This window comes from Arachis duranensis, chromosome 4 (assembly GCF_000817695.3).
Source record: "Arachis duranensis cultivar V14167 chromosome 4, aradu.V14167.gnm2.J7QH, whole genome shotgun sequence".
Taxonomy (NCBI): Eukaryota; Viridiplantae; Streptophyta; class Magnoliopsida; order Fabales; family Fabaceae; genus Arachis; species Arachis duranensis.
The window spans coordinates 87,851,585-87,873,849 of record NC_029775.3 but is presented as its reverse complement, the minus strand read 5'-3'; the positions used below and the strand labels follow the sequence as shown (position 1 = coordinate 87,873,849).

The 22,265-nt window shown below is 38.5% G+C and overlaps 1 protein-coding gene across 1 annotated transcript; it reads right to left on the bottom strand.

Annotated features, from left to right (window-relative positions):
• Positions 1-7,181: 7,181 nt before the first annotated feature.
• Positions 7,182-10,178, bottom strand: LOC107485065 (uncharacterized). The gene is made up of 5 exons (XM_016105597.1): positions 9,617-10,178; positions 8,892-9,074; positions 8,406-8,837; positions 7,999-8,297; positions 7,182-7,889 (listed from the first exon to the last, which is right to left on the bottom strand). Exons 1-5 carry the CDS (start codon positions 10,176-10,178, stop codon positions 7,182-7,184), a joined length of 2,184 nt encoding a protein of 727 aa, XP_015961083.1.
• Positions 10,179-22,265: the final 12,087 nt, after the last annotated feature.

Sequence of the window (22,265 nt, the reverse complement as noted above, 5' to 3'; positions counted from 1 at the left end):
TTGAAAATTGGTTTGGACCGGCCGGTCAAACCGATTGAACCATGAACCGTTGAGAAAAACAACTTAAACTAATGCCAAAATCGTAGTTTTTAAAAACCGCAATTGAACCGATAAATTGGCCGGAAATTGGTCGGTTGAACCGAATAGTGATTCGGCCGGTTTTTTGAGTGGGGAGCCAAACGTCACCGTTTCAGCTGCTGCACTTAGCTTAGCCCTAACTCCATCCAGATCCAGATTTCAGAATGGTCTGCCTCTCTCACACTCAGTCCAGGGCAGGGCTCCTCTCAATCGAGCTCCTAGCCGTCCGTCACCTCCGTCCAACCACCGCCTCGTGCCGCCGCCGTCATTCTTTCAAGCAGCCACTGTTTGCTCTCTCACTTTTCTTCCATCGAGCAGCAGCCATCGCTATCAACCTTCCCTTCAATCGCGCAGCCATTGTAACCTTCCTCCGGCGTGCAGCCACGCCGCCGCTGTCACTAGCTCTGTTCTTCTGCAACCACTGTCCCGTTCGAAGCCTATCCCGCAGCCACGCTTCCTTTTTTTGGTCACTCGGTGTCTCTGTCTCCCTCTTGCATGCTCTGTTGAAGGCTTCTTCTAGCTTCTAGGTAAACTTTTTTATTAACTATGATTAAACCATTGTTTGATTCTATGAAGCTCTGTGAACTGTGAAGTCACTGAAGTGTGAACTGATTTACTGATTTACTGAAGTGTGAAGCTCTATGAATAAATTTTTTTATTAACTATGATTGAATAATTGTTTGATTCTTCTAGCTTCTAGTTCTAGGTAATATTTTTTTATTAACTATGTGATTTTCTAATTTTTTTATCTTTCAGTGAACTGTGAAGTGTGAACCAAGGTTCTGTGAACTCAAACTGTGAACTAATTTAACTGAAGTTACTGAACTGAACTATGAACTTTGTTGAATAATTGTGAATAATTATTGTTAGTTAAGCTGTGAAGTGTGAACTACTGAATTTTGTTGTTTGTTGAATAATTGTGAATAATTTTGGGCATTGTTTGTTGAGAACTTGAGATTATTGTTATTGGATGTTGTTCCTCCACAATATAATGTTTATATTATAATTGGATTGTATTGTTATTGCTCTGTTGAGTCTGTTCTGAATCTGATTAGTGATTTTCTGAATGTGAAATCAATCAAAGAAAATTGATTTTGTGTTGTCGAAATTATTGCTAAAAATGAATTTGTTACACTGCTGCGGCCCTTTTTGAATTTTTGTTGATAGATTTATTGATTTCAGAGTTTAGGGTGATTATTTGTTGCTATGTTTTAATTTTAAACTATGCTTTAAAAAAAATTAACAAATAACAGATGCCCCATGTTATTGATTTAGAGCAAAGAAATCATGAAGATGATGCTGTTGTTGAAGGTCTTGGGAGTGATGATGATAATGGTAGTGTATTTCTCTGATGCAGAAGACGGTGGTTCAAGCCACTCTCATTTTTAATATTTTTTACTTCATTCTTTAACTGCAAAATTTGATTTTTGATATTTTTTAATGTTGAATTTGATTGATTTTGTGGATATTTAGACACCCTTTTGTTTATGATTCATAAAATTGAGAATTGGATTGTTTGGTACTACTCTATATGTATATTTGTTCTATGTCTTGGTATTGAGTCTCACAAATATTCTTAATTACTTATTGCTATGGTTTTCTTCTTGAATGAGATTTTATTTTTCCGAAAGAAATTATAGAGAATTAGGATTATGAATTTTTTAATTGAGTAATGAGTATAAAGCTAAAGATAATGATGACAAAAAAGTGCTTGTAAACATATATTTTAAGACTGTTTAAAAGAATTTAAATTTATAAATTGATAAAATCATATAATTTTTATGTATTTATTTATATTTTATTTATTATTTTATTATAAAATAATTTTTTCAATTCAACCACAATTAAATCGATTAAACTTATAAACCAAAAACTAATAAATTAATAATTAAAACGGTCCAATAACCGATTCTATTTCTACAACATTGATATATATATATTCTCAACGGCCCCGATCCTGTACCTGTTTTTTATTTTCATTTTCATCTATAAATGTATTCAGCCCATTTTCAATCACTTACAGGATTGTAAAGAAACACTTCTCGCTTCTTCAACTAATATAATAACTTTTAGAAATGAGTTAATGAGCATTTACTATTGTATAAGCCATTCTTTCCATATCCCTTCTGACTCGTTGGTTATTTACCCTACCTTGCCGACCTTATCATCAACGTAACTGACTCATAATCATAATTCAACAGTTAAATCCGATTAGATTTAATAACAGCCGACTTAACTGACTCCCAATGATAACCTGACAATTACTCTGGTAGTCAACGCAATAACTTAAATCTCCTAACAACTTAGGAGGTTTATAAATATTACGCGGCTGCAATAAGGACAAGATCATCATCAAGCACCTTCAGTTTGAGTGACAGGGTGCATGTTACATGATGCTTCAAGCCATATGCTTTGGCTAAATATGCAAACTATGGTTTACAGGTTGCTAACTCCAGTTAGATATATTAGTTTAGGTTCATTGGTTCAACAGTGACAGATCCAAAAAATTTATGTTGGGAAGACAAAAATAATATATATTACTGTTCTTGCTTGGGAAATAAGTCGGCTTTCGTGACGAACAATTGCCGAGCTATCTTCTCGGAGACTGAATCGTCAATCCCTTGAATCCGAGCTTCTCCTTTGGATGAGGTGTAAGAGCGCAAGCAATGAAGAGGAGAAGAGTGTACCTGTAAAGACACTTCAATACTTAAGTCAGTATTGTGTACTCAAGAAAAAGTCTGTCTGAAGAAGATACTTTACCTTGTTTTTATATGGTCCAATCTTCGTCAGTTACACCGAGCATTTAAGCTCGGTTTACAGCAGATCGGTAACGTGTCCGATTATTGGACCGTTTAGTTGGACGTTAGGATTGCAGGTATCACCTCGCTGAGTTATAGCTCATTAAACCGAGCTTTAACGTATGAGATCGAGGTTATAACGTATGAGACCGAGTTATAGCTTGTTTTTGTAACTGCCATATCACAGTCCCCAAGCTTAGCCTGAGGAGATTTTTTAATGAAACAGGTTGAGCTTTGATGAGCTATAACTCAGCTGGAAGGATTGGATATGGAGCCCCAGATCAACTAATTCATTAAAATATACGTGCCGTGTGACGTGGGGGAGTCGTGTCTATGTTTTATTGATGAGAGAGAAAAAGGTATGTGAGAAATAAAAGAAAGTTTCATTTCCAATGCAACAGTGGCGTTTGATGTGATTGATGCAACAGTTGCTGGAACTCAAACGTGTTGGTGGTGTAGTTAATTTGGTGTTTGGGTTCCAAGGGTGGTTTTAAATCTGTTTTTACTCTTGACCTTTGAGTTTCTATTTCTCAAGAGGATGAGTAAAAGAGGTGTGTATTTTCTCTTTGTTTTCTTTAGTTATCATTCTTCTTTTTTTCTTTTCTTCTGGTTATTCTCTCTGTGTGTTACAATGGGATTTGAGAAGGAGAAGAAAGGCAAAATTGACTGGTCCTATGACTGGGTGAGTGAGGATGTGAGGTCGCGGGTATCCTTATTTCTTGATGATGCTTCCGTGAAAGAAGTTAATGTGTCTAAGATTGTGAGAGTGAGCTCTAGTATTGGTGTTGAGTTATTGCCTTGTAGTGTTCAGGACCGGGTTTATCATAGGGGTCAGGGGTTCGAATACTTCTACATGCATAATTGCGTGTTGGAAGAACTTAGAGTGAAGTTGCCATTCACAAACTTTGAGTGTCAAGTACTGAAACAGTTAAACTGCGCAGTGTCTCAACTTCACCCTAATGCATGGGCGTTCTTACGCTGCTTTGAGATTCTGATGGATTATCTCGAAGAGCCTCCATCGATAGATTTGTTCTTTTCCTTATTTCAAGCGAAAGGGGTGTGGAAAGGGGGGTGGGTTAATCTTAACAGTACTCTTGGATTTGGTATTTTTAAGTTGTATAAATCATTTGGCTGAAAGGTTTTCCTTATGGTAGTGTTCAGAGCCTCAGAATATACTCGGGCCTGAGGTTATTACTCCGAGGAATGTGTGTCTGATTGAGTTTTTGGTTGAAAATATTGATCGTAAAGATTTGATTTCAATGTATGATTTGCTCCAATGGGAGGAGAATAAAGAAGCTGTGGTAGAGTATTTGGGGTGAGTCTGGTGTTTGGTTTATTTGATTTTTTATTTGAAAAAAGATTTCTGATGCGATTTTCTTTGTCTTGTAGGTGGTAAAACCCTGGGGTTTCTACTGCCTCTCTACGAGCTCGTTTCAAAAATAAAAACTTAGAGAAAGAGGTGTCTTCATCAAATCGTGAAAAAGTTCCGGTGGATGGAGAGGTTAGTCAGCCTGCCCCGAGGCGTAGGAAAGTGATTCTGAGGAAAAGAAAATCAGATGTGGTGGACTTATCTGAAGATTCTAGTGAAAGGGGTAAAGGTATCCCTTTAGAAGAGATTCAAGCTTTTATGGTAAACCAGAAAAAGCTTCATGAGTTGTCCGAGCTAAGCGAAAGTTTGTTAGTGTGGGGGAAGGATTATCCTTATACGGCTGTAGCGGACGAGTATTGTCAATCTTCGGCTGACATTTCTCTGGCTAAGGAAGTTGGTGAAATTTCTATTGGGCAATATATGCAGGTAAAGTTGGATTTCTGTATTTTTATTTTGTACCAGAATTTGTATATGTAATTTGCTGATATTGTTGTTTCTAGGTGGTTGGTTTGCGACTGGAAAGTTTAGGTCATAGTCAAGAGCTGAGGCATAAGAAAGCAGCAATTGAAAGGGATGATTGTGTTTTATTGAAGGAAGAATTGGCTAAAATTAATGTTACTGTGGCTGAGTTACGGACTAAGTTAGCTGATACTAAAAAATAGCTAAAAGAAACAAAAGACAATTATTCTAAGGATGTGGAGGATTTATAGAAGAAGAAGGCTGATTTGGCGAGTATGTAAACTCGACTTATTGAAGTTACTGCTCAACTGAAAGAAATGAAAAAGAAAAAAGGGAGATAAAATTTTGGATTCATTTGTGGAGGGTTTTGAAAAAGCATCCCTTTAGGTTAAGTTCCTGGCGCCTAAAGTGAATCTGTCTGAGATGGATCCTGGGAAGATCGTCCGGGATGGGAAGATGGTTGAAGATGATGGAGTTGCCGAGGATGAAGCTGAAAATGTTTAGTGTTTTATGAAAAGTATTTGTTTTTTTTGTAATGCTCTGTTTGTGAGATGTTTTTTGTATCTTTCTGAAGATGTATTTTGTGACGGCAGCTTGAAAGGTATCATAATGGAACATTTAGTTTTTTGATTAATCTTTTTCATTGATTATTTGTTTTGATAATATGTTTGAACCTCTTGGTATTTGAGGTATTATGAAATCGTTTGATTTATTGATAGGAATTTCTGTTTAAGATATCCTTTTTTCGTTGAATGAATTGATTGCCGACCATGGGCAAGTTAGGATTTGGATAAGCGGAAGCGCTTGTTTGGATTAGGCTAATAATAACTTCGGTAGATAGATCTTTTGATGAATTGAAACAACTTGTTTGATCATATTAAAATAATTGCTGAGCCTTTGGGTACAAAGGTACAGGTAGGGTAGCTTCGTTAAAACCTTTCCAAGCAAAACCCTTTTGGAAAAAAAATTTGGCAGTAGGAAAAAGAGTACAAGCCTATCCCTGACTTTTAACTATAGAACTTTTTTAAAGAGGAAACATTCCAGGTGTTAGGTAAAGTTGTACCATTTATGGATTCTAGTTTGTATGCTCCATTGTCGAGGACTTCTGTAATTCGGTATGGATCGTCCCAATTTGCGACGAGCTTTCCATGTGCTAATGGCTTTCGAGCACTTTCTGTCTTTCGAAGCACTAAGTATCCCTTCTGAAAAGATCGGCTTTTTACCGACTTATTGTGTCGCCGAGCTATGGCTTGTTGTGCCGCACGTAGGCGGAGTGTTGCGATATCCCTGATTTCTTTGATTACATCTAACTCGGCTTGGCGAGCTTCGTCATGGTCAGTAACTTGAGTTCTGATGGAACTTTGCAAAATTTCCAATGGTATCATTACCTTAGACCCATATACAAGTCGGAATGGGGTCTCTTTTGTTGATGATTGAGTTGTAGTATTATATCCCCAAAGGATTTCTGGTATAAACTCAGCCCAGAGTCCTTTAGCGTCATCCAATTTCTTCTTTAGGGCATGCAATATCACCTTATTTGCTACTTCTGCCACTTCGTTCGTTTGAGGGTGTTCAATGGAGGCGAAGTGATGTTTGATTTTAAGATTCTCTAAAAAAGTTGTAAATTTTTTATCGACAAACTGGCGATCGTTGTCAGTGATGATATGGCGAAGAATTCCAAAACGGCAAATAATATTTTTCCAGACGAAAGAGATCATTTGCTATGATGCAATCTTAGCTAAAGTTTGGGCTTCCACCCACTTTGAAAAATAATCAATTGCAACTACTAGAAATTTTACCTGTCCCGGTGCCATTGAGAATGGGCCGAGGATATTGAGCCCCTAGTGGTTGAAGGGCCAGCTGACGTCGGAGTGATGTAGCTCCTCGGCTAGAATGTGTATCATCGGTGCGTGTTTCTGACAATTGTCACATGTCCGAACTTTATTGTGGCTGTCTTATTTTAGGGTAGGCCAAAAGAAACCGGCACAGAGGATTTTCGAAGCTAAACTCCGAGCTCCAGTGTGTGTTCCGCAGATTCCTTCATGGGCCTCAGACAGGGCTATTGGTGCTTCAGTGTGGGTAAGGAATTTTAATAGTGGGCATGAGTGACCACGCCTATATAAAGATCCGTTGAGTAATGTAAAGAAGGATGCTTGTCGTCGGAACCTCTTTGCATTCTCGACACTGTCTGTTATTTCACCTGTTTGCAAATAGTGTATAAAGGAGCTTTGCCAATCCTGTTCCTGTGTAACACTTAAAACATCTGTTAGAGTAACACTTGGAGATGTTATTGTGGATTGGTGTAATATAGATAGATCAGATTGTGTGCTGCCGAGCTTAGATAAGATGTTGGCCCTATGGTTTTGATCTCGTGGTATATGCTGTAAGTCGAACTTTACAAATTTTGAACTTAAATGTTTTACTAACAATAAGTACTCAGAAAGCAGAGGATCTTTTACCTGGAAAAGATCGTTTACCTATTGCACTACCAATAGTGAATCGCAGTATACCTTTATGGCTGAAATGTGAAGATCTAAGCAAAGTCGAAGTCCTGCGACGAGGACTTCATATTCTGATTGATTATTGTTGGCTTTGAAGGTTAGATGAAGTGAATGTTCTAAAATGAAACCATCATCACCCTCAAGCCAAATTCCTGCGCCACACCCTTGAGTGTTTGATGAACCATTGACGTATAATGTCCATTTCACTGTATGGTCATCTTCTGTTGGGATCATCAGTTCTGCTATGAAGTCGGCAAGGAATTGTGACTTGATCGGACCTCTTGCTTGGTATGTGACGTCAAACTCAGACAATTCGATCGACCACTTAACAAGTCGGTCTGCAATTTTTTGCTTGTGTAGTACCTGGCGTAATGGGTGGTTGGTCCGAACATGAATGACATGGCTCTGGAAATAAGGTCGAAGTTTTCTGGCCGAGAATAGTAATGCTAATGCTAGTTTTTCTATCCTCGGGTAGTTGACTTCAGCATGTTGGAGAGTTTTACTGACGAAGTATATTGGATGCTGAACTTTGTCTCTTTCTGTAACAAGAGTAGAGCTTATCGCCCAGTCAGTAATGGACAAGTATAAGAATAACTCTTCCTCTTGTAAGGGCTTTTGTAAGATTGGCGGTTGCAAGAGAGTTGTTTTTAGAGTATTAAATTCTCTCTCGCAATCGTCATTCCACTGAAAGGTGTTTTTCTCTTTAAGTGCTTGAAAAAAAGGGTATAGATTTTGAAGCTAAACATGGGACGAATCTCGATAATGCGGCAAGTCTTCTTGTTAGGCGTTGCACTTCCTTTATCGTCTTCGGACTCGTCATTTCCAATACTACTCGGCATTTATCGGGGTTAGCCTCAATACCCCTGCTAGTTAGTAGAAAACCCAAAAATTTACCACCTTGAACGGCAAAGGCACATTTTTCAGGGTTCAGGCACATGTTGTAGCTCCGTATCTGACCGAAGATTTCTGTTAGATCGTCGATATGGTTATTGCCGGATTTTGTCTTGGCGACCATGTCATTGACGTAGACTTCCATATTTCTACTGATCTGGTTGGCGAAGACTTTGTCCATAAGACGCTGATAAGTTGCCCCTGCATTCTTTAGTCCAAAAGGCATAATTTTATAACAATAATTACCGAATTTAGTGATGAATGTTGTCTTACTTTGATAAGAAGGGTGCATAAGGATTTGATTATTACCAGAATAAGCGTCCATGATATTTAAGGTGGCATAACCAGAAGCGTTATCTACCAAAGAATCTATGGATGGCAAAGGGTAAGAATCTTTCGGGTATGCCTTGTTTAAGTCAGTAAAGTCGACGCACATGCGCCACTTACCATTTTGTTTCCTTACCATTACAACATTGGTGAGCCAAGTAGTAAATCTGATTTCTCTAATGAAGTCGGCGTTGATCAGCTTTTGAGTTTCTTCTAATGACACCTTCTTCTTTTCATCTTCGAGGTTTCTCTTTTTTTGTTGCACTGGTCGTACTGAAGGGTTAATTGCCAATCTGTGGGTGATGATTTGTGGGTCGATACTGGGCATGTTAGAAGGTCTCCATGCAAAGAGATTGGCTTGCTCTTGTAGAAAAGCTTGTATTGCGTTCAGTTCTACTGTGCTTATTGCTATACCTACATAGGTATATTTGTTAGGATCATTATCAAAATATACTTTTTGTAACTCACCTGTTGGTGTAGGTCGTTCGAGGAATTCGGCTCTGGGATCTAGGTCGGCTAGTGCTGAGTTGTTGTTTGAGAGGTGGACATTGTTGACCTGAGCTTGTTTTGAACGGTTTGGCAGCCTCATGCTGATGTTGTAGCACTGTCGTGCTTCTTTATGGTCTCTGTGGATAGTTGCAATCTGTTTGTCTTGCACAGAAAACTTAACACAGAGATGAACGGTAGATACAATTGCACTGAACTTGTTTAAAAAAGGTCGGCCATGTATAAGATTATAGGGGCTGAAACAATCTACTACTAAATACTGAATATCACATGTTTTGGAAAGAGGATGCTCACCCAGTGTGGTTTGCAACCACACTGATCCCAATATCGGGACTTGTTCACCTGAGAAACTGACCAAGTCTCCACCCGTTGGTTGGAGGATGTTGTCACTGAGCTTCATTTTCTGAAATGTTGAATAAAACAGAATGTCAGCACTACTCTGCGGATCTAAGAGTACTTCCTTACCAGTAGATCTCCTAATTAAAGAGTGATGACCACATGGTCTTCCAGATTTTGAACATTGGAATCAAAATCTACGTGTGTAAATGTCATTTGTGGAAATTTGAGCGCGATCTGGGTTTCGTGCTGTGGTCCATCCACCGAGTATATTGCTCGAAAAGATCGTTTTCTAGCCGAGTTTGATGATCATCCACTAGCGTATCCTTCTGAAATACAGTTGATTATACCTCGAGGTTGTTCGTATTGGCTTGAGGATGCCTTCTCCTTTCCTCGATTTTGCTGTTCGGAAGAAGTATTGCCTGTGGAAGATGGTGCACGTCTCTGGATGTGACCTCCGATGTATTTATCAAGGTGACCTTGCCAAGCTAGCCGTTCTAAGAGGTCTTTTGCTACTACACATTTGTCAGTGGTGTGGTCGTGCTTCTGGTGAAAGGCGTAGTATTTGGACTTGTCGACGTTCTTGGTATCTTGATATGTACCAGCCTTCCTTGGTGGCTTGATCAATTTTGAGTTCAAGATCTCTTTGATTATATCCTCTTGCTTAGTGTTGAACTGCGTGTAAGAATCAAATCGAGGAGTTAGTTTAAAATTTTTCTTACTATTTTGTGCCTTATCATCATCTCTGTAGTACGTTTTGTCGGACTTCCGAGCTTGTCTAAGCTTATCAATATCAATTTGTCCCTTTGCCTTTTCGCAAAATTCGGGAAGGGTTTTCGGCTTGGCTACCGCAATGGTCTCTTGGAACTTTCCAGACCGGAGTCCGCTTTTGATGGCATGCAGATGGACCATGGGGTGGAGGTCTGGTAATGCTTATTGCGACCTTCGTGAATCAAGTCATATAGTCTTTTAGGCTCTCATTCTGTCCCTGCTTGATTGTATTTAGATAATTTGAATCATGCAGGTAAATTGCAGATCCAGCGAAATGGTCTTCAAATAGTTTGGCCAACTCTTGAAATCTCGAGATAGAACCTGCAGGTAAAGCACAAATCTAGTCAAGTGCAGGATCGTCTAAATAATTCAGAAAATAATGGCATAAAACAGTATCAGATGCTCTGTTAACGATCATTATTGATCAAAATTTCTTGAGAAATTTTTTTGGGTCTCCGAGCCCGTCATAAGGTGTGAGGGTCAGTGGTAGGGTGAATCTTCGTGGTAGTTCAAAGTTCATCACTTCTGGTGTGAATGGTCCCACAGACTCGTTGAGCTCTTCATTTTCGTCTTCAGGTTGAGCCCCCTCATTTCGTGGCTCAACCCAAATAGTTTCAGAAACGTGAGACGGGTTGGAATGGTGTTCATCATCCTCTGGCTGTGGTTGACGAGCATTGTTATTTTCGATCCGGGCATTATTCAATTCGGTGATTTGGGTAGTCATTCTCTGATTTTCTTCTGCCATACGCTGGTTGTCCTGTTGTAACTCGGTTACTATTCGAAGAAGTTTGGACGGGGAAGGAGGTGGTACATCAGTCATGGGTGAAGGTATCGAGACCAAAAGAGGAAAGATCTATCTTCTAGGCCCCACGGTGGGCGCCAATTGTTCTTGCCTGGGGAATAAGTCGGCTTTCGTTACGAACAATTGCCGAGCTATCTTCTCGGAGGCTGAATTGTCAATCCCTTGAATTCGAGCTTCTCCTTTGGACAAGGTGTAAGAGTGCAAGCAATGAAGAGGGGAGGAGTGTACCTACAAAAGCACTCCAATGCTTAAGTTGGTATTGTGTACTCAAGAAGAAGTCTGTCTGAAGAAGATAATTTACCTTGTTTTTATATGGTCCAATCTTTGTCAGTTACACCGAGCATTTAAGCTCGGTTTGCAGAAGATCGGTAACATGTCCGATTATTGGACCGTTTAGTTGGACGTTAGGATTGCGGGTATCACGTCGCCGAGTTATAGCTCATTAAACCGAGCTTTAACGTATGAGACCGAGGTTATAACGTATAAGACCGAGGTTATAACGTATGAGATCAAGTTATAGCTTGTTTTTGTAACTGCCATATCAATTACTATCAAAAGATATATTAATCCAAATTTAAAAAAATAAAAGTGTACATTAATTATTTGAATAAAAAAAAACCAAAAATTACATATAATTAAATAGAACGAAAGATATTTTTTAAATAATTTTTCTATTATTATTTTAATGAATAAAAAATATATATTCTAAATTAATAAATTAGTCGTTTAACTTTAAAAATTTATATGCAACATAATTACATATTGATCCGGCCGTTACATATCCGAGGTTATAACTCGGCATTAAGTGTCATAAGTCGGCAAACTGGCATTATAGTTCGGCATTTCAAATAATCTCAACAGACTACTGGTGCACGAAATTGTGATACACAATGGCGCCAACAACTTGGGTACGCACAACTGTAATCTCAACTCTTTTTCACAACTTTGTACAACTAACCAGCAAGTGCACTGGGTCGTCCAAGTAATAAACCTTACGTGAGTAAGGGTCGATCCCACGAAGATTATCGGCTTGAAGCAAGCTATGGTCATCGTTTAAATCCCAGTCAGGCGGATTCAAATGGTTATAGAGTTTTGATAATTAAAAGATAAATAAACAAAAAATAAAGATAGAGATACTTATGTAATACATAGGTGTGAATTTTAGATAAGCGTATGGAGATGCGTTGTTCCTTCTGAATCTCTGCTTTCCTACTGCCTTCATCAAATCCTTCAAACTCCTTTCTATGGCAAGCTGTATGTTGGGTGTCACCGTTGTCAATGGCTACTTCCCGTCCTCTCAGTGAAAATGGTCCTCTGCGGTTCCCTGCATGACTAATCAGCTGTTGGTTCTCAATCGTGTAGGAATAGGATTTACTATCCTTTTGCGTCTGTCACTACACCCTACAGTCGCGAGTTTGAAACTCGTCACAGTCATCCCATCCCAGATCCTACTAGGAATACCACAGACAAGGTTTAGACTTTCCGGATCTCAAGAATGCTGCCAATGGATTCTAGCTTATACCACGAAGATCCTAATCTCGGATTCAGATGCCCCATTGTCAGAGGAGAGTCGATGTGAATCGTTGATTAGAAACCCAAGAGATATACATTCAAGCTTGTCTTCATGTAGAACGGAAGTGGTTGTCAATCACACATTCATAAGTGAGAATGGTAATGAGTGTCAAATAATCATCACATTCATCATGTTCTTGTGTGCGAATGGATATCTTAGAATAAGAATAAGTATGAATTGAAAAGAAGAACAATAGTACTTTGCATTAATACTCGAAGAACAGCAGAGCTCCACACCCTTAATCTATGGTGTGCAGAAACTCCACCGTTGAAAATACATAAGAACAAGGTCTAGGCATAGCCGAATGGCCAGCCTCCCCAAATGGCATATGAATTCAAAAAATGGGAAAAAGACCTGATCCCAAGATCAAAAGATGATCAAAAGATGTAAATACAATAGTAAAAAGTCCTATTTATACTAGACTAGTTACTAGGGTTTACAGAAATAAGTAAATGATGCAGAAATCCACTTCTGGACCCACTTGGTGTGTTCTTGGACTGAGCATTGAAGCTTTCACGTGTAGATACTTTCTTTGAAGTTAAACGCCAGTTTGTAACTTGATTCTGGCGTTTAACGCCAGAATAGGGCAGAAAGCTGGAGTTGAACACCAGTTTGCGTCATCTAAAATCGGGCAAAGTATGGACTATTATATATTGTTGGAAATCCCTGGATGTCTACTTTCCAATGCAATTGAGAGCTTGCCATTTGGATACCTGTAGCTCCAAAAATTCCATTTTGAGTGCAGGGAGGTCAGAATCCAACAGCATCAGCAGTCCTTTGTCAGCCTCTGAATCAGATTTTTGCTTAGGTCCCTCAATTTCAGCCAGAAAATACTTGAATTCACAGAAAAATACACAAACTCATAGTAAAGTCCAGAAAAGTAAATTTTTCTTAAAAACTAATAAAAATATACTAAAAAGTAGCTAGATCCTACTAAAAACTACCTAATAAAACTACACAGCTACTTTATGAGTCTTGGCCGTGGCCCTAAGCACTTTGTTTTCCAGTATTACCACCGGATACATAAATGCCACAGACACATAACTGGGTGAACCTTTTCAGATTGTGACTTAGCTTTGCTAAAGTCCCCAATTAGAGGTGTCCAAAGTTCTTAAGCACACTCTTTTTTTTTCGCCATAATTTTTTTTCTTTTTTTTCGCAAGCTTTGTAATTCACTGCTTTTTCTTGCTTCAAGAATCAATTTCATGATTTTTCAGATTATCAATAATATTTCTCTTTGTTCATCATTCTTTCAAGAGCCAACAATTTTAACATTTATAAACAACAAGATAAAAAATATGCACTGTTCAAGCATTCATTCAGAAAATAAAAAGTATTGCCACAACATCAAAATAATTAAACTAATTTCAAGATAAAATTTGAAATCCAAGTACTTCTTGTTCTTTTGTAATTAAGCACATTTTTAATTTAAGAGAGTTGAAGGATTCATGGAATTATTCATAACTTTAAGACATAGACACTAGACACTAATGATCATATAATGAAGACACAAAACATAGCCAAACATAAAGCTCAAAAATGAAAACAGAAAAATAAATAGACAAGGAGATTAAGGAATGAGTCCACCTTAGTGAGGGTGGCGTCTTCCTCTTGAAGAACCAATGGTGCTCTTGAGCTCCTCTATGTCTCTTCCTTGCCTTTGTTGCTCCTCCCTCATAGCTCTTTGATCTTCTCTAATCTCATGGAGAATGATGGAGTGCTCTTGGTGCTCCACCCTTAGTTGGTCCATGTTGTAACTCTAGCATTCCAAAGAGGTGTTGAGTTGCTCCCAATAGTTGTGTGGAGGAAATTGCATCCCTTGAGGCATCTCAGGAATTTCTTGATGAGGATCCTCCTTATGCTCTTGTTGAAGTCCATGAATGAGCTCTTTTGTTTGCTTCATCCTCTTTTTAGTGATGGGTTTGTCCTCTTTAATGAGGATGTCTCCTTCTATGTCAATCCCTGCCAAATTGCATAGGTGACAGATGAGATGAGGGAAGGCTAACCTTGCCAAGGTGGATGACTTGTCAGTCACCTTGTAGAGTTCTAGAGGTATGATCTCATGAACTTCCACTTCCTCCCAAATCATTATACTATGGATCATGATGGCCCGATCCACAGTCACTTCAGATCAGCTGCTAGTAGGAATGATGGAGTGTTGGATGAACTCCAACCATCCTCTAGCCACAGGCTTAAGGTCCGGTCTTCTCAATTGAACCGGATTGCCTTTTGAGTCTCTTTTCCATTGAGCTCTTTCCACACATATGTCCATGAGGACTTGGTCCAACTTTTGATCAAAGTTGACCCTTCTAGGGTAGGGGCGTGCATTTTCTTGCATAATTGGCAAGTAGAACGCCAACCTTACATTTTCCAGACTGAAATCTAAGTATTTACCCCGAACCATTGTAAGCCAATTCTTCGGATTCAGGTTCATACTTTGATCATGGTTCCTAGTGATCCATGCATTGGCATAGAATTCTTGAACCATTAAGATTCTGATTTGTTGAATGGGGTTGGTAAGAACTTCCCAACCTCTTCTTTGGATTTTATGTCGAATCTCCAGATACTCATTTTTCTTAAGCATGAAAGGGACCTTAGGGATCACCTTCTTTTTGGCCACAACTTCATAGAAGTGGTCTTGATGGACCTTTGAGATGAATCTCTCCATCTCTCATGACTCGGAGGTGGAAGCTTTAGCATTCCCTTTCCTCTTTCTAGAGATTTCTCCGGCCTTAGGTGCCATAAATGGTTATGGAAAAATAAAAAGCAATGCTTTTACCACACCAAACTTAAAAGGTTTGCTCGTCCTCGAGCAAAAGAAGATAGAAAGAAGTGGGAGAACAAGAGAATGGATAAGATGGAGGTTTATGGGGAAGAGGTATGGAGTTGATTGGTGAAGAGAATACAGGGAAGAGGATATGATGTGATTGGTGAGTGAGAGAGAGAGGTAGGGTAGGTAGGGATTCTGTGGGGTCCACAGATCCTGAGGGGTCAAGGATGTATCATCCCTGCTCCTATTAGGCGTGTAAACGCCCTTACTATGCAATCCTGGTGTTTAACGCCAGATTGCTGCTTGTTTCTGGTGTTAAACGCCAGCTTTTATTCCTTTCTTGGTGTTAAACGCCAGTCTGCAATCTGTTTCTAGCGTTTAACGCTAGATTGTAGCTTGTTTCTGGAGTTTAACGCTAGTCTGGTGCTTGTTTCTGGCGTTTAACGCCCATAATGGTGCTAGACTGGGCGTTAAATGCCCATTCTGCTACCCTTACTGGCGTTTAAATGCCAGAAAGTTGCTCCTCCAGGGTGTGCTATTTTTAATGCTATTTTTTATTTTTCTTTGATTTTTGCAGTTGCTTTTGTGACTCCACATGATCATCAACCTAAAAAAAAGAAAATAACATAGATAAATAAAATTGGGTTACCTCCCAATAAGCGCTTCTTTAATGTCAATAGCTTGACAGTGAGCTTTCATGGAGCTTCACAGATGTTCAGAGCATTGTTAGAACCTCCCAACACCAAACTTAGAGTTTGACTGTGGGAGCTTTGTTGGACTCTGCATTTAGAGAAGCTTTTCTTGCTTCCTCTCCATGGTTACAGAAGGAGATCCTTGAGTTTTAAACACAAGGTATTCCTCATTCAATTGAAGGATCAACTCTCCTCTGTTCACATCAATCACAACTTTTGCTGTGGCTAGGAAGGGTCTTCCAAGGATGATGGATTCATCCTCATCCTTTCCAGTGTCTAGGATTATAAAATCAACAGGGATGTAAAGGCCTTTGACCTTTACTAGCACGTCCTCTACCTGTCCATAAGCCTTTTTCATGGATTTGTCTGCCATCTCTAATGAGAATTTGGCAGCCTATACCTCAAAGATTCTCAGTTTCTCCATTACAGAGAGTGGCATTAAGTTTATGCCTGACCCCAGGTCACACAGAGCCTTCTCAAAGGTCATGGTGCCTATTGTACAGGGAATTAAGAAACTTCTGGGATCCCCTTTCTTTTGAGGTAATGTCTGCCTAGCCAAGTCATTCAGTTCATTGGTGAGCAAAGGGGTTCATCCACCCAAGTCTCATTACCAAATAACGTGGCATTCAGCTTCATGATTACTCCAAGGTACTTAGCAACTTGCTCTTCAGTAATATCTTCATCCTCTTCAGAGGAAGAATACTCATCAGAGCTCATGAATGGCAGTAGTAGGTTCAATGGAATCTCTATTGTCTCTAGATGAGCCTCAGATTCCTTAGGTTCCTCAAATGGGAACTCCTTTTTGTCTAGAGGACGTCCCATGAGGTCTTCCTCACTGGGAGTCACGTCCTCCTCCTCCTCTCTAGGTTCGGCCACACCAAGTAAGGTTATGGCCTTGCACTCTCTTTTTGGATTCTCTTCTGTATTGCTTGGGAGAGTACTAGGAGGAGTTTCAGTGACTCTTTTACTCAGCTGGCTCACTTGTGCCTCCAAATTTCTAATAGAGGACCTTGTTTCATTCATGAAACTTAGAGTCGCCTTAGATAGATCAGAGACTATGTTTGCTAAGCTAGAGGGTCTCTGCTCAGAATTCTCTGTCTGTTGCTGAGAGGATGATGGAAAAGGCTTGCTATTGCTAAATCTGTTTCTTCCACCATTATTAAAGCCTTGCTGAGGCTTTTGTTGATCCTTCCATGAGAAATTTGGATGATTTTGCCATGAGGGATTATAGGTTTTTCCATAGGCTTCACCCATGTAATTCACCTCTGCCATTGCAGTGTTCCCAGGATCATAGGCTTCTTCTTGAGAAGATGCTTCTTTAGTACTGTTGGATGCATTTTGCAAACCATTCAGACTTTGAGAAATCATATTGACTTGCTGAGTCAATATTTTGTTCTGAGCCAATATGGCATTCAGAGCATCAATTTCAAGAACTCCTTTCCTCTGAGGCGTCCCATTATTCACAGGATTCCTTTCAGAGGTGTACATGAACTGGTTATTTGCAACCATTTCAATGAGTTCCTGAGCTTCTACAGGCATTTTCTTTAGGTGAATAGATCCACCTGCAAAATATTCCAATGACATCTTAGATAATTTAGACAGACCATCATAGAATATATCCAGGATGGTCCATTCTAAAAGCATGTCAGAAGGACACTTTTTAGTCAGTTGCTTGTATCTTTCCCAAGCTTCATAGAGGGATTCACCTTCTTTCTGTCTGAAGGTTTGAACATCCACTGTAAGCTTGCTCAGCTTTTGAGGAGGAAAGAACTTAGCTAAGAAAGCCGAGACCAGCTTATCCCAAGAGTTCAGGCTATCTCTAGGTTGAGAGTCCAACCATGTTCTAGCTCTGTCTCTTATAGCAAAAGGGAAAAGCATAAGCTTATAGACCTCAGGATCAACTTCATTAGTCTTAATAGTATCACAGATCTGCAAGAATTCAGTTAAGAACTAAAAAGGATCTTCTCATGGAAGTCCGTGAAACTTGCAATTCTGTTGCATCAGAAAAACTAATTGAGGCTTTAGCTCAAAATTGTTTGCTCCAATGGCAGGGATTGAGATGCTTCTTCTATGGAAGTTGAAATTTGGTGCAGTAAAGTCTCCAAGCATCTTCCTTGCATTGTAGTTGAGTTCGGGCATTACTTCTTTTTCGAGATTCTCTGTAAGGTTTTTTCTGGATTGTTGTGCTTTAGCTTCTCTTAGCTTCTTCTTCAAAGTCCTTTCAGGTTCAGGGTCAGCTTCAATAAAAATGTTCTTGTCCTTACTCCTGCTCATATGAAAAAAAGAGAACAGAACAAAAAGTCAATTAGTTAATTGAAAAAGATTTGAAAATCAATTTTGAAAAGATAAGAAGTTAGAAAAGATTTTTGAAATCAAAATTTAAAAAAGATATGATTTGAAAAAGATATGATTAAAAAGATATTATTTGGAAAAGATATGATTAAAAAGATATGATTGAATTTTATTTTGAAAAAGATTTGAAAAAGAAATTTAGAAAGATTTTATTTTTAAAATTAAAATTAATTACTTGACTAACAAGAAATGAAAAGATATGATTCTAAAATTTAAAGTTTGAATCTTTCTTAACAAGAAAGTAACAAACTTGAAATTTTTAAATCAAAACATTAATTGTTAGCGTAAATTTCGAAAATTATGAAATAAAGATAAGAAAAAGATTTTGAAAAGTGTTGAGAAAGATTTTTGAAGATTTTCGAAAAACAAAGGGAAAGAAATGAAAAAGATTTGATTTTGAAAAAGATTTTGAAAAGATAAATTTTTGAAATTGAAATATTGACTTGACTAACAAGAAACAACTTTTTTTAAAAATTTTGACTAAGTCAACCCAAAGATTTCAAAATTTATGAGAGAAATAAGGGAAAGATATTTTTTTGATTTTTTTATTTTAATAAGGAAAGAGAAAAACTATAAAATGACTCAACACATAAAAATTTTGGATTAAAACAAATGATGCATGCAAGAACATTATGAATGTCAAGATGAACACCAAGAACACTTTGACGATCATGATGAACATCAAGAACTTATTTTTGAAAAATTTTTAAGAAAAGAAAAACATGCAAGACACCATACTTAGAAATTTTTAATGCTTAGACACTAACAAACTAAAATGCATATGAAAAACAAGAAAAGACACAAAATAAGAAAATATGAAGATCAAACAAGGAGACTCATTAAGAACATCTTGAAGATCGTGAAGAATGCAATGCATGAATTTTTGAAAAATATTTTTAGAAAATTATAAAAAAATGCAATTGACACCAAACTCAAACAAGAAACACAAAATATTTTTTTGATTTTATGATTTTTAAAATTTTTTTTTGGATTTTTCGAAAACTATTTTTAGAAAAACGAAAAAGAAGAAAAATTTTGAAAGATTTTTGAAAACTTTTTTGAAAATAAAATAAAGGTTGAAATAAGAAAAAAAGTAATCTGAGCAACAAGATGAACCGTCAGTTGTCCAAACTCGAACAATCCCCGGCAACGGTGCCAAAACCTTGGTGCACGAAATTGTGATACACAATGGCGCCAACAACTTAGTACGCACAATTGTAATCTAAACTCTTTTTCACAATTTCGCACAACTAACCAGCAAGTGCACTGGGTCGTCCAAGTAATAAACCTTACGTGCGTAAGGGTCGATCCCACGGAGATTGTCGGCTTGAAGCAAGCTATGGTCATCTTGTAAATCTCAGTCAGGCCGATTCAAATGGTTATAGAGTTTTGATAATTAAAAGATAAATAAACATAAAATATAGATAGAGATACTTATGTAATTCATTGGTGTGAATTTCAGATAAGCGTATGGAGATGTGTTGTTCCTTCTGAATCTCTGCTTTCCTACTGCCTTCATCCAATACTTCATACTCCTTTCTATGGCAAGCTGTATATTGGGTGTCACCGTTGTCAATGGCTACTTCCCGTCCTCTCAGTGAAAATGGTTCTCTACGGTTCCCCGCATGGCTAATCCGCTGTTGGTTCTCGATCGTGTAGGAATAGGATTTACTATCCTTTTGTGTCTGTCACTACACCCTACAGTCGCGAGTTTAAAACTCGTCACAGTCATCCCATCCCAGATCCTACTCGAAATACCACAGAAAAGGTTTAGACTTTTCGGATCTCAAGAATGCTGTCAATGGATTCTAGCTGATACCACGAAGATCCTAATCTTGGATTCAGATGCCCCATTGTCAGAGGAGAGTCGATGTGAATTGTTGATTAGAAACCCAAGAGATATACATTCAAGCTTGTTCATGTAGAACGGAAGTGGTTGTTGGTGCACGAAATTGCAATCACACTATTGCAATTCCGCACAACTAACCAGCAAGTGCACTGGGTCGTCCAAGTAATACCTTACGTGAGTAAGGGTCGATCCCACGGAGATTGTCGGCTTGAAGCAAGCTATGGTTATCTTGTAACTCTTAGTCAGGATATCAATAATTCTCAAGTTTAATTGTGAAGAGTAAAAGAACATGAAATAAATACTTGTTTTGTAGTAATGGAGAACAGGTTGAGGTTTTGGAGATGCTCTATCTTCTGAATCTCTGCTATCCTACTGTCTTCTTCTTTATGCACGCAAGGCTCCTTCCATGGCAAGCTGTATGTAGGGTTTCACCATTGTCAATGGCTACCTCTCATCCTCTCAGTGAAAATGTTCAACGCGCTCTGTCACAGCACGGCTAATCATCTGTCGGTTCTCAATCAGGTTGGAATAGAATCCAGTGATTCTTTTGCGTCTGTCACTAATGCCCAGTCTTCAGGAGTTTGAAGCTTGTCACAGTCATTCAATCCTTGAATCCTACTCAGAATACCACAGACAAGGTTTAGACCTTCCAGATTCTCTTAAATGCCGCCATCAATTCTAGCTTATACCACGAAGATTCTGATTAAGGAATCCAAGAGATATTCACTCAATCTAAAGTAGAACGGAGTAACCTAGGGTATACAGAAATGAGTAAATGACGTAAAAATCCACTTCCGGGGTCCACTTGGTGTGTGCTTGGGCTGAGCATTGAAGCTTTCATGTGTAGTAACTTTTTCTGGAGTTAAACGCCAGCTTTTGTGCCAGTTTGGGCGTTTAACTCCAATTTTTGTGCCAGTTCCGGCGTTAAACGCCGGGAATTCTGAAGCTGATTTGCAACACCGGTTTGGGCCATCAAATCTCGGGCAAAGTATAAACTATTATACATTGCAGGAAAGCCCAGAATGTCTACTTTCCAACGCAATTGAGAACGCGCCATTTGGGTCTCTGTAGCTCCAAAAAATCCACTTCGAGTGCAGGGAGGTCAGAATCCAACAGCATCTGCAGTCCTTTTTCAGCCTCTGAATCAGATTTTTGCTCAGGTCCCTCAATTTCAGCCAGAAATTACCTGAAATCATAGAAAAACACATAAACTCATAGTGAAGCCCAAAAAAGTGAATTTTAAATAAAAACTAATAAAAACCAGAACATAGTAAAAACATACTAAAAACAGTGCCAAAAAGCGTATAAATTATCCGCTCATCAGTTGTCAATCACGCGTTCATAGGTGAGAATGGTGATGAGTGTCACATAATCATCACATTAATCATGTTCTTGTGTGCGAATGGATATCTTAGAATAAGAATAAGCATGAATTGAATAAAATAACAATAGTACTTTGCATTAATACTCGAGGAACAGCAGAGCTCCACACCCTTAATCTATGGTGTGGAGAAACTCTACCGTTGAAAATACATAAGAATAAGGTCTAGGCATGGCCGAATGGCCAGCCTTCCCAAATGGCATATGGATTTGAAAAATGGGAAAAAGTCCTAATCCCAAGATCAAAGATGATCAAAAGATGATCAAAAGATGTAAATACAATAGTAAGAAGTCTTATTTATACTAGACTAGTTACTAAGGTTTACAGAAATAAGTAAATGATGCAGAAATCCACTTTCGGGCCCACTTGGTATGTGCTTGGGCTGAGCATTGAAGCTTTCACGTGTAGAGGCCTTCTTTGGAGTTAACGCCAGTTTGTAACTTGTTTCTGGCGTTTGACTCTAGCTTGCAACTTGTTTCTGGCGTTTAACGCTAGAATAGGGCAGAAAGCTGGCGTTGAATGCCAGTTTGCGTCATTTAAACCCGGACAAAGTATAGACTATTATATATTGTTGGAAAGCCTTGGATGTCTACTTTCCAACATAATTGAAAGCGTGCTATTTTGACTCCTGTAGCTCCAAAAATTCCATTTTGACTCCTATAAGGAGGTCAGAATCCAACGACATCAGCAGTCCTTTGTCAGCCTCTGAATTAGATTTTTGCTCAGGTCCCTTGATGAGCGGATAATTTGTATGCTTTTTGGCATTGTTTTTAGTATGTTTTTGGTATGATATAGTTAGTTTTTAGTAT

Coding starts and splice junctions, on each gene's coding strand:
- LOC107485065 (XM_016105597.1), bottom strand. CDS start 10,178: ATGGTCCATCTGCATGCCATCAAAAGCGGACTCCGGTCTGGAAAGTTC. Junction 8,298..8,405: donor TATCATGGACGCTTATTCTG/GTAATAATCAAA, acceptor TAAAGAATGCAG/GGGCAACTTATCAGCGTCTT. Junction 7,890..7,998: donor GTCCGAAGACGATAAAGGAA/GTGCAACGCCTA, acceptor AACACCTTTCAG/TGGAATGACGATTGCGAGAG.